The 11,635-nt window shown below is 41.1% G+C and overlaps 3 protein-coding genes across 3 annotated transcripts; 2 read left to right on the top strand and 1 right to left on the bottom strand.

The window, feature by feature from the left end:
- Window positions 1–706: 706 nt before the first annotated feature.
- Window positions 707–4,446, top strand: LOC306779592 (lebercilin-like; the record flags this gene model as incomplete). Its single annotated transcript, XM_079271557.1, has 8 exons — window positions 707–818; window positions 1,040–1,311; window positions 1,592–1,834; window positions 2,006–2,143; window positions 2,400–2,469; window positions 2,552–2,664; window positions 3,559–3,658; window positions 3,902–4,446. The coding sequence occupies 8 exons, from the start codon at window positions 707–709 to the stop codon at window positions 4,282–4,284; spliced, it is 1,431 nt and encodes a 476-aa protein (XP_079127683.1). The 3' UTR covers window positions 4,285–4,446.
- Window positions 4,447–4,593: 147 nt separating this feature from the next.
- get1 (guided entry of tail-anchored proteins factor 1) lies at window positions 4,594–7,045 on the bottom strand. The gene is made up of 5 exons (XM_079271953.1): window positions 6,941–7,045; window positions 6,174–6,339; window positions 5,428–5,495; window positions 5,219–5,333; window positions 4,594–4,968 (listed from the first exon to the last, which is right to left on the bottom strand). The coding sequence occupies exons 1-5, from the start codon at window positions 7,028–7,030 to the stop codon at window positions 4,895–4,897; spliced, it is 513 nt and encodes a 170-aa protein (XP_079128079.1). The 5' UTR covers window positions 7,031–7,045; the 3' UTR covers window positions 4,594–4,894.
- A 688-nt stretch (window positions 7,046–7,733) lies between these two features.
- Window positions 7,734–11,222, top strand: hmgn1a (high mobility group nucleosome binding domain 1a). Its single transcript, XM_079271696.1, has 6 exons — window positions 7,734–7,915; window positions 9,056–9,082; window positions 9,751–9,783; window positions 9,890–9,919; window positions 10,046–10,174; window positions 10,267–11,222. Exons 1-6 carry the CDS (start codon window positions 7,898–7,900, stop codon window positions 10,345–10,347), a joined length of 318 nt encoding a protein of 105 aa, XP_079127822.1. The 5' UTR covers window positions 7,734–7,897; the 3' UTR covers window positions 10,348–11,222.
- The last annotated feature ends 413 nt before the right edge of the window (window positions 11,223–11,635 follow it).

Below are 11,635 nucleotides of genomic sequence, written 5' to 3'. Positions count from 1 at the left end.
CTGCTGCGGCTATTTTTGGTCTACGGGCTCCATTAACGCTGGATTGGCCGGTTGGCCCCTAGGGGCGCAGCGCCACACAGACTGATTGGCAACTTCAGCTGTCTGTCGGCGCAGGGGACAGTGAAGCTGGTCCTCAGCTCGTTACTGAGTGCATATATGGCCAGAAATAGCTCTGACCAGCACTATAGGCTGTCCGGCTTTGGTTTCCAAACGCACCAACTCGGGCCCGTTTAGGGGGCCCCAATGAGGGCCAAACATAACGCCTCTCTATTTTTAATACATATATATATAGATATATATACGTATTGAATATTATTTTATATTGCAACTTTTCTGCAAGAAGTGTCACTCTTACTTTTGAGTTTTTTTAACCATTATTTCCGCCGGTTACGGGGACATCCGTGACAGTTTTCAGTCATTTTTAAAAAAGGCCCGAGCAAACCGTTGGTGAAATAATGTACCGTTAGCCTCATTAGCTACTAGCTAGCTATCTTAAATACAACCGTCGGGAGAGAAAACAACGAGATTATTTGCAGGTGAAGGTTTTTTTCTCATCAAAATCTAAACAGGGGTAAAACGTTTTTATTGAACTCAGAAAAAACTATTTAAGTTGGTTTATTTACCCCTAAAGCTTTGCTTGTTGTTTAAACTGGTAAAATGATCTTTTTCGTCTTTTCTCAGAGTGGAGAAGCCTATAAAAGAAGTGATGCAGAGCCTGAGGCTGCAGGCCTTTGCTCTCACAGAGGAGGAGGGTGACGGTGATGCTGTGAGATCCAGCACCGACACCTCCAGGTGGTCCAGTCCCTCCAGGCTGGAATGTGACTCCAACAGATCATACTACACATCTGACTTTGAAGACCAGGATGACCCGCTTACAGACAAGGCCCCAGAAGTCAAGACATCAGACAAGTGGCCAAGATCGAACACACGGGGACGAGAAAAAGGCATTTTTATTGAACATGATTCACTACCTGTGTTGTGGAAAACAATATATATATTGGATGCAATTCACACTATCGTGACTTTTCTCGCCCTTCAGGTAAAAAAGCACAAGGGCCCAACAAGCAAAAGCCAGACCACACTGCCAGCCGCCATTTCCCCAAGTTGCCTCCAATCAAGCCCCTGCAGGTTTCAAAGCCGGGGATCCCGTCTGCCGACTTGAACCGCATCAAGGATCTGAAGAGCCAGGTGTGGGATCTACAGCAGCAGCTGAGCGAAGCCAGGACCGAGAACAAGCTGCTGAAGAGGCTCCAGCATCGCCACACGGTGGCACTGCAGCACTTCCAAGACTCCGAGGGCTGCCTCTCCCAGGTCGGTTGGTTTGTCTCCCTTTAGTATCACTGCTCAGATTTCTATCATTGCCACAGAAACATGGCCTGTGGTGAGTACTCATCCTTTAAACAAAGAGTTATATTATGTGTGAACCACCTACATCTACTCCCATTTAAGGCCCAAATAAAAGCTGCTCATTGGTTCCTCTCTCCAGTCAGGAAATCCTTTTTTCCCCGTATTTCCAATGAATGTTTGTATATTTTTTCAGCTCTACAGCAATTTTTCTAATCATTCCCCTTGACGCCGTCCCTATTCCCAGATCCTCGCAACCCACAGCAACGAGGCCCGAGTCCTGCAAGGGTCGCTCCGTGAGACTCGCGCCTGCCGCGACAATCTGGCAAGGCAGCTAAAAGCCACAGAAAGAAAGTTGCTGAGCACAAAGGCCAGTCTCCAGCACCTACAGCTGCTCAATGAGGACCACTGCCTGCTGGACAGGGAGGAACTCACCTTCAGGCTGACCCGGGCCTCTGCAGAGCTGGAGGACAAGGACAAGAGGATACTGGTATGGAGGAGCAGGAGGGTGGGACAGTGGTGGCTGACACTGTAGATCTCCTAGCATCACCCATGGTCACGGATTAGAAATATAGATTAGACCTCAGCACTAATACACGGGGCATATAAATAGGAACGGGAATGTTTTATGATTTCAGTCACTTTTAACGCAATATTTTAGGACTTGGGGAAGAATCTTGAATTGTGCCGATCGTCATTCAATCGTCAAATACTCGCTGAACAAAGAAAGATCAGCAAGGCGAGAAAGATGTCCTGCTATCTGCAACAGCAAATATATCAGCTAAACAAGGAAATTCAAGTAAGTTTAAAAGAGCTTGGGGCGATTTTCTTTATTCGACATGTCCTCGTCCGTGTTCATGTACAGTATTGTTTATTGTGCAAGCGCCTGTCTTCAGTGATGGGAGCAGCTCAGCATCCCATAAAGACAACCAAACATTCTAAATTGAATTTTCCAGGTGTAGATTTGCAACGGTCACATGCATTAGCTGCACATGTTAGAGAGGTATTTAACAACAAACTACATTTATATTGTGTCTTTTGTTTCCCCTTTACAGGATAGAGAGAGAGAACTGGAAACACACAATATTTACTCCCACAGGTTCCTAAAAGGACCGTCCAAAAAAGGTGTACAAACACAACAAGCTACTCTAGCTCAGTTTGGCCATGTCACATTTGTTGTGTCTCAGTTTTTTTTCCTGATTTTTAGTCACTGAAAGCAAGATGGTTCAAACTGATGGATTAGTCCTTCTCCCCGCTGCGGCTGAGAGTCTTTTGCCGTTAGAATATACGGAGACTGAGGAGGAGAGCTCTGTGAACTGGGTATGATTTAAATGTTGTGTTACTGTCAGGGTTTTTACATCAGACCATTTTACTCGTTTGCCTATGTTTACTCGATTTTAATTGTTGGCAAATAACCGTGGGGTAACTTTTGATGGCCGCTTACCCTTTGAGCAGCATACCAGAAATATCATACATGCTTTTATATCATCACGCCTGGATTACTGTAACTCTCTTTTTACTTGTTTTGACTCCCACTCAGTCTCACAAATGAAATTTATCAAGAACTCATCACTGCACTGACTGCCCACTAACTTTATAAAACTATTTAACTTTGTATTAGTTATCTACAAGGCCATCCATGTTCTGGCAACATATTCTATTTTAGAGCTTTTAACTCCTTGCAGCCCAATCAGGCGCCTAAGATCAGCTGACCAAAACCTTTAAGTTGTTCCACCGGTCGACTGACAACCAAAGGTTACCGCCGATCGGCTTTGGAACAGACTTTTTTCTCAGTGAGATCAGAAGACTCCACTGCAGCTTAAAACTCACTTTTACAACATAGTCTACACTTAACAGTTTAGTTTTCCCTTATTGCATGACTTCATATTTCCTCTTTATACTATTTTATGGTGTTTTATTTGATCTTAATTGTCATTACGTTTCAATTTTGCTTGTTTTAGTATTATTTGATATGCACTTACATATATTTAGTTTTGAAGAATTCTCTTTTTTTCATTGTTTTTTTAGTTAATTCTGATATTTGCATCTTAATATTTTGTACATAATCAAATATACTTATTTATTTTTCTTTGCATTTGCACCTCCATTTGTTATGGGCTCAGTGCATATATTTAGTTGTTGATGAATTTGTTTTATTAGCAAAGTAGTTCAGGATTTTGCTCTCATATTAACAAAGCCTGTATATCATTTCAGTGTTGTTCCAATCCAGGGCAGGAGTCTTTGGTACTAGAAGATCCAGAGAAAGACGTTTCTTCAAATGTCTCATTAGAAGAGGAAACTGAGACGTGTTCAGGTGAGCACTTATTAATGTTACAGTATAATAAAAGAAACTGACACCACAAGCAATACACACATACAAAGTTGTTGGAAGATAAAATACATAGTGGTACACATCCACCAACAACTCTCTCACACAAGACAAACACCATTAAGAGCCCACTTAGTATGAGGTCTTTGTAATATGGAGCTAAACATGTTTTGTTTTAGAATCATTCAGTATTTATTCAAAGAAACTATAAAAAAAATATGTTTTCAGACACCAGTGAGCAGAGTAGTTGTTCAGAAGAGAGCCCAGAATATCAAACAGAGGAAGCTAAAGAGGCCCCACAGCTGTTAGAAGAGCCGAAAACAGAGGAGCACGAGAGCGAGACGTCTTTCATTTCACAGCAGTCGCTGAATTTGACTGAACCCAAGAGAAAAGGATCCAAGTTCCCCAAAAACAGACGCACTTACACCTTCAAAGAATCTATCGAGAACCTGCACAGTGGAAGGCCTGTCTACAGCAGTGTGGACTTGAGTCACTGTCAAAGCGCCGAGAGCCCAATCAAGGTGGAGGTCATCAGCAGCGAGAGTCGTGAACTCGGTCCTCCAGCTGGGAAACCCAGGAGAGGTGAAGCAGGCAGCCCTCAGGGTGAGTGATGACAGAAGCAGAGCCAGCTGATGAAGAGTTTAAGTCAATGATTTGGTGACTCGACATCAGGACTGAGGTCAATAATGTCAGACACACCTATACTCTCCAGCTGCCACACACAGAGGAAAAGTGGATGAGGAGACATTGTCTGTAGTGGCAGAAGATTTTCTAATATTTAAGTATTTCTCTGAATAAATGATTGTTTGACCAAAAGCTACACACGGTCCATTGTGATCCATCTGCTTTGTTTTAGTCTTTTACAGTTTTACTTAAAGGACAACTACCCGATTTGTGAATTACCAAATTATAGCATTACAATCTTTTCTTGATGTTTTATTTTCTTTAAAAAAAAAGGCATTTCAACATTTCAAAACCATTGTTTTTGGTCCAATTCAGTCAAAACATTTTCACAATTAACTTAAAATCCTCACAACAAAAAGAACTAAATTCAACATCACAAAAAAAACTATGTTGCAACATGAATCAGCCAAAAATGCACTGCATTTTTACACGTTGACCTGAAGCAGCTGAAAATAAAATAACACAAAATAAGGCTTTCGCCAACTGAATGTTGAGCAATAACTTAGAGAACCAGTGTGTTTGACTCAGCAGCCATCTCTAGCTGACGGCATGGAGACCCAGAGAAACCACTTTGTTGCAAACCACCAGCCAGCATGTGATTCCCACTCCACCTGAGGGGAAAGAACAGCCCCGTCAGTGAATTAATGGAGTAGGCAAAGTACAGCATACTGCAACTTATACACACATCAGTACTGTGTCTGAATCGGTACAAAAACCCAACAACATCTAAACTAAAGTTGTTTTATTATCAATGTATACTCAATTTATGCTGTATTACAAAAGAAAAACAGTTCCGTCTGTATTTGATAGCTATAGATGAGTTGTTCTGCGTATATGGAATATGAAAAACTAATTTATTACCTGCAACTCCTGTTGGGAAGGCCACAAGGCGCTCCACTGGGGCAATCCATTTACTCGGGACCACTGTGACTGGATCAGAGTAATACTTCCATATCATGGAGACCATCAGAGCAGCCTGGCACATTAAAAGAAAAAAAGTAAAATACCTAAAGGCTGTTTTGTTAGCTTCACTAAATGCATTTGTGCTTCTTCTTACAATCTCCACCTACCTGCAGTATATAAAAGACGATGTTCACCACCCATTTCATCTTGGCTTGTTGCGCTGTTCTGGATTTCACTGCAGAAGTGAGGAAGTACACAGCTGTTAGACACAGATCTTTGTGATGATGTGTCCTCCTTTATGAGAGACGAGAGAGGAGGAACGAACGCCAGTGTTGGGAGAGGTGCTGACAACAAAGTTTTCATCGGCGAGTTCCTCTTGATGAACACAAGTAGAGACTACAAATCTACTACTGTTTTGAGAGCCATAATCAGAGTTAAACGCGTGATTGTTGGTATTCAACATGGAAGATATAGCTTGGTACTGGGAGATTTAAAAATGCCAATGTGCAGTTAAGAGAAATAAAATATAAAGTCAGAAACGATCTGTAACATCCTTTTGCTCTGCTGTGCATGTGTATCATATTGACGTTCTGTTTGAAGCCACTTCCTGTCTGTGCACAAGATGAGGCTGTGTGTGAAGGACAGTAACAGGCAGCAGCTGTTCCCACTGAACACTCTGTATGTCATCCTAAACCTCCAGTGGCCGGTGGTTTTGGGTGATCTGTGAACCTTTTATAGGGGTGGACTAAATAACAGGATCACCGATACAAAATGGCCCTGCAATTAACACTCATGTTCTATTTTGTGTTGAGACTGTCACAGAAATGTTGATTCAATAAGAGGTCATAATTTCTAGTGTCGCTGTATGTAGAGGTTATGAATGTTTTTTTTTTTTTTTACTTTTGTCTCTCACCATGTGTTTTCAGCTTGTCTGTCATCTTGTTGATTTTGCGCTCCAACCTGGCATATCTAGCAAACTCATCCATCATGCTGATCGAGGCCTGCTCCTTCTTCATCTGCTGGACTTCAGCCCTCATCTCACTCTCCTGCTCAGCATCTTTCTGCACCATCTTTGTGAGCTTGAAAGAAGAAAAAAAAGACTATTACTGAGTTAACAGAAGTAGTTTAACTGCAGTGTGGGGTTTTATTTATGGATGCAGGGGCTCAGACACACAGTTCCTCCTCAATAGTCCTGCTGGACAATAAAATGTGGTTATTACCCATGTATGTTTAACGACTAGCATGCAGATTTCTACTTTTGGTAAGCTGTTTTTTTTTTTTTTTTGCAGTTAACGTTACACCGTTTCCCAACGTCACAATCACCATCACCTACATTTGAAGAATTATGCAGCACAAAATGTTCCCCACCTATGTGTAGTAAGTACAGCGGGATCCTGATTAAACCCCACCCTCTGACTGTAGCTAACAGCTACGCTGTTTAAAGCCACCTAACAGTGTAGCTAAAAGCTAAGCTAGTCAACAGTAGTCTGCTGACTGTGAGACGAAGCTAACAGCTAGCTATACATGTAGCTAAAAGCTAAGCTAGCCAACAATAGTGTGCTGACTGTGAGAGGAAGCTACACGAATCAGCCTACACCAACACTCACTCATATTGGTTGTCGCTTTAGCATGTGCCTTCAATGCGCACACACACTTAATATATTCAAGAATCCTACTTACAAAAGAGGATATGGTCGGCAGGAGGCTTTTCATGAGATTGCACAGAAACACCGACCCCAGCACAAGGAACCACGCATAGCCCGACGCCATGTTTGTTCCTCCTTGTTGCAGCTGTGGAGTTGCAGGACGAGGTTACACAGTGAATGTTGCATAATAATTAGGCCGTTCGGGTTATTCTGGTTATGGCGGCTTTTTAAAAAGCACGTCGTCTTTACAACAGCAACGAACTCCTTTATTTAATATGTTTGTTGTGTAGCATTATGGATTGCAATGGCCAAAAAAACCTAAAAAAGATCTTATCTGTATTTGATGTTTGTCATAAGAGTTGAACGTTGCAACTTATTCCAAAATAAGTTGCAGTAAAACATGATTTGGTGAGGTGTGATTTATCTTCAGCGTATATACAATTTTATATGATATCAGGATGCATGGGGACTTAAAACAAAACAAGAAAAGACAGCACACACAAGGACTCGGCATGCTTCTTTAGAAATATGTTTTTGTTTGTGTCTGTACATTCTTACTTAATATCTCATAACATGTACGTGGTTGTTGTCGGGCATTTCTTGCAAACACACCCCGGGCACAGTGTGATTAAAAAGTGAGCGCTGGTTTGGGCCGACTGATTGGCACACAATCCTGCCAACACAGGTAAGATGTTGTGGTTCAAAAATGTATTGCCTTTGCCCCAAAGCCAATCACTGGAAGCAAGGGGCGGGGGATTACTCTCCCTGCTAGGTTGGTAGGATAAGGGATAAAATATACAGAGAGGGTGATCCAATCCGGTTTGAGCTAGTTCTAGTACTGGTCGGACGCTAATGTGGAGTTACAGACGACTCTGAAGGTGTCTGGTGAGGTGTATACAGCTGACCCACATTTCGTTTAGTTTCCCAAACGGTGAAAAGGCTGCGTTGTTCTTTTTTATTTATATACATCTGTTCTACAACCTCAGCAACAATGGGAAGGAAAACTAAAGTAAGTTAAAACGTGTACATTGTGTCACATGTAATATATACCGTATAATTTAGCTTTTTTTTATAACTTCATTTCCTTTTTAGCAAACGTATCTTTTTCACAGTGCATGCGCTTTAATGTAACGTTGTAAGTACTCGCGACAGCGTGTCCATGTGCATGCATGAGGTCCGCCTTTGCTGTGGTCACGTCTGTCGTGTCGACCCTGTTGATACAGGGAAGTGGCGCCTTTTTACTTAGTGCAGTGCAACGTGCTTTCTCGTCGTCTCCTCGAAAGCGACTACACTTTGCGGTACATTTGCAAAAAAAAAACCATAATCTGACTGTAGTTTAACAATATGTTGTCTTCACTGTGTACTGACATCAAACAAAGGGGTGCAACCACTGTCGACGAACAGGTTTCCATTTCAAGGAAATGTATTCCGTAGTTGCCTCTGGATGTAATTTAAACGTGGGCTGTACGCGTTCCTATTTAAGCGGTGATTTGCCCTCGGTACATGTCGAAGTGTTGTTTTAGTATTTGCAGCCCACGCTGTTTTTTATTTATTTTTCTCCTTTCACATAGAGTACTGTCAAAGCTGCTGCGCGTCACCATTCGATGTGTCTTTTTCTTTTCTGAGTGTCATGGCAGCTGAAATATCCTCGAAAAGACAGCGACACATCTGGTCGCTTTTTTTAAATTAATTTTTTTAAACAAAGCCCTTTATTATCGTCGTGTCGGAGAGGTTTTATTGAAGGTTTGGTCGTTTGTGTAACATAACGCATCCATGCATCAATTCAATGGATCCGCTATCCATTGAATTGATGCATGGAAGCGCGTGTGGAGGTAGAGGAAGGAGGCTCTTCTTCTTCGCTTACATATAAAGTAGCTACAGACCACCATGCTTACTCAACAAAAACATGTCGATCTCAACGAATGATGCTGTGCTTGGCGGGAAGAAGCTAAGAAGTGGCTAAATAGCCAAGTTAGAAAACGTGTTATTGCTCCACTCCCCACTTTAAGGTTGCATGTCTTTGTGACTAGGGGAGGGATAGGTGCCCATCCCCCCCCCCATGCGTTACACGCCCACATTAGCGTCGTCATGAATGGCTGTTGTTCATGTTTTTTTTAAATTTCTTTCTCCTTCTCTCTCTTTCTTTCAGACTCCCAGCTCCGAAGCAAGCGACGAGGTTAGTGTCCGAGTAATAACTAACAAAACAGACCGTGACCCCCCCCCCCCACTTGCACCCAAATGAACATTTTGTTCTAGTTCTAGACAACAACGTCAATTAGTACATGTTCTGTTCCAAACCTGGTCAGCCTATTGGGCTCAAGAAGCTCCACAGCCTCTAGGGGGTGCTGGTTATTCTAGAGCCCCCAATTGATCTGCCACTTAGAGTGCCCAGATGCTTAGTGGAAAGTGTGTGTGTGTGAGATGCCCCCTTACGGAAACAATTCACGTTGGATCCATAGTATTTTGCTACAAAATCCCTCGTTGCAATATTTCACCGTTGCCAGTAGACGGTTATATATATCACTGGTGATTTCTCACCATCTGAAATGTCAGTCAGCCATTCACAGAGTGCCCCTTTTGTCTGCATGAAGCTAATATAGCAAATAATACAATTTTCATTTACATGTGCTAGTATTTACATTTTTACAACAAGGACAAAACTTGAGTTGGAGGGATTATTAAATTAAATTTATTCCCCCACATTCACTGGCCTCATGTGCCATAACTTCCCTCCTGTGCACATTGAGTAACATTAGTTTAATCAAACATTTTGGAACAGGATGTGTATGTTATGTATTAATACTTTCAAATGACTAAACTATTGTGTTTTTATATGTTCTTCAGCAGCCACAGAGAAAATCTTTACGGTTGTCGGGGGTAAGTTCTACAAAGACTGTTCAATAATAACTGCATATTCTCCTATTACTATGCTTATTTTGTTGGCGTAATATGTAAATAATTGTATGGTGCGTTTGTGTTACAGAAGGCTGAAGCTTTGACAGAAAAGAAAAAGGTAAAAAAAAAAGAATTTTATTTTTTAGTGGACAAGAGCGGTGTATCCATTTAATATAGTTTACATCTGTGTGGCGAGCATTTCACCATGTGTTTTACACTGCTTGCTTGGTTGTTGACATGGTAGGTGGCTCCCAAGATCAAAAAAGCAGCCAAACCAGCAGCAAAGGCCAAAGCTACTGAGGAGAAGAAAGACAAACCCGAGGTTGAGAAAGAAGAGACTCCTGCAGAAAACGGCGAGGGAAAAGCTGAGGAGGTATTACACGCTTTTGTATCTTCATGACTCTTGCCATGTGAAATCTTCCAAGAGAACCTAAATAAGAAAGCAATGTTTTCTCCATCCATCAGAAGGCTGCAGCAGCAGAGGACAAAGCTGATGATGATGAGGAGGAGGAGGAGGAGGAAGAAGACGACAAAGAAGCAGAGTAGTTGTGACACCCCAAGACTCACTTGCCAGGACTCCCTGTACCTCGTTTCTTGTACAATGCAGAGAATATTTTTATCTACTATTTTCATAAGACAGTAATGGTTTTTAGGCACCCGATTGCAGAGATGCATTTTTAAAAAATACGACAAATTCCACTCAGTTTCATGGCCTCTCTGCCATAATGTTGGTTTTTTTTCTCTTGTTTCTCTGGCCTCTTACTTTGCCTTGTTTAGGTCGTAGTTTTCTGCATGACGTGAAGTTGTGCCTATATCAGGAATTAAATGTTCAACTTCGGGGGAGTTTACCTGAGACGTCTTGAGTTTACCTGAGACCCGAGACGTCTTGAGGGATTTTTGGAACCTGTACTGTTTTGGAATCTAATACATCGTAAGACTATGTGTTTGATAGGGAATAGGATGTTTGAGAGTTGTGAGCTATGCTAAGAAAGTCTTGTTCACACTGATCACTTTAATCCCGTTCACTAGTACTGGACATGTTTTTGATTTTATATGCTGTCAGTGATGGTACATTTGAGGATGGTTAGACTAATCTGTACTCTCTGCTCAAAACAAAATGCCATACAGAGCTCATCACTCTTGTCATGGTTTGTCCTTTTTTATTTTTTTTTAATTCCTGTATTTTCACCTCAGTCTACAAAAATGTGTCCCACATATTTGTGGGGATATACATTGCGGTTTTGGGATTTCTCTTCCAATGTACAGTTTCCTCTGTTTTTAAAAAAAGAAGAAAGAAAATAAAAAAAATGTTTTGGTTATGAATTTAAAATGGGAATTCCTCTGAAGTATGCTACTCATTGATTATGTGTTTAATTACATCCTGTGTCCAGTGATTGAGTAAAAGTACTATTTCAGATGTGTTTTTGGTACCTGAAATGAATCATTGTTGCCGTTTACCACATCAGTGAGGAAAATAATACAATCTGGGTTTAATCCCAGTTTTGAGCCATAAACTCAATACGTGGACCAATTCTAAAAAAAATACTCTATTAAAAGTACTCATTTTATATTACTGGATTATAATTATTGATGCATTAGTCTACATCACTTAAATATTACATCTGGTAAAGTTGGGGTTCATTTTACTTTATTTATATAGTGCACGGTAGCATAATGTAAAAATGTACAGCAGGATTCTTTAGTTGTTTGACATCCATTAATAATCTGAATCTACAGAGTACCTACAAAATTAAATAAATGTTGTAGAGTAGAACTATAAAGTAGCATTAAAAAGGTACTCAAGTAAAGTACAAGTACCTCAACATTGTACTTT

This window comes from Melanostigma gelatinosum, assembly GCF_949748355.1.
Source record: "Melanostigma gelatinosum genome assembly, chromosome: 7".
In the NCBI taxonomy this organism is placed as follows: Eukaryota; Metazoa; Chordata; class Actinopteri; order Perciformes; family Zoarcidae; genus Melanostigma; species Melanostigma gelatinosum.
The sequence above is the reverse complement of the archived record's forward strand: the minus strand, read 5'-3'. Positions and strand labels throughout refer to the sequence as shown.

Excerpts from the sequence above, each read along its gene's own strand:
- get1 (XM_079271953.1), bottom strand. The coding sequence starts at position 7,030 with ATGGCGTCGGGCTATGCGTGGTTCCTTGTGCTGGGGTCGGTGTTTCTG. Across the intron at positions 6,340-6,940 it reads TGCCGACCATATCCTCTTTT|CTCACAAAGATGGTGCAGAA; the intron begins GTAAGTAGGATT and ends TCTTCTTTCAAG. Across the intron at positions 5,496-6,173 it reads AGACAAGCTGAAAACACATG|TGAAATCCAGAACAGCGCAA; the intron begins GTGAGAGACAAA and ends TCACTTCTGCAG.
- hmgn1a (XM_079271696.1), top strand. Across the intron at positions 9,920-10,045 it reads CTTTGACAGAAAAGAAAAAG|GTGGCTCCCAAGATCAAAAA; the intron begins GTAAAAAAAAAA and ends TTGACATGGTAG. Across the intron at positions 10,175-10,266 it reads GCGAGGGAAAAGCTGAGGAG|AAGGCTGCAGCAGCAGAGGA; the intron begins GTATTACACGCT and ends TCCATCCATCAG.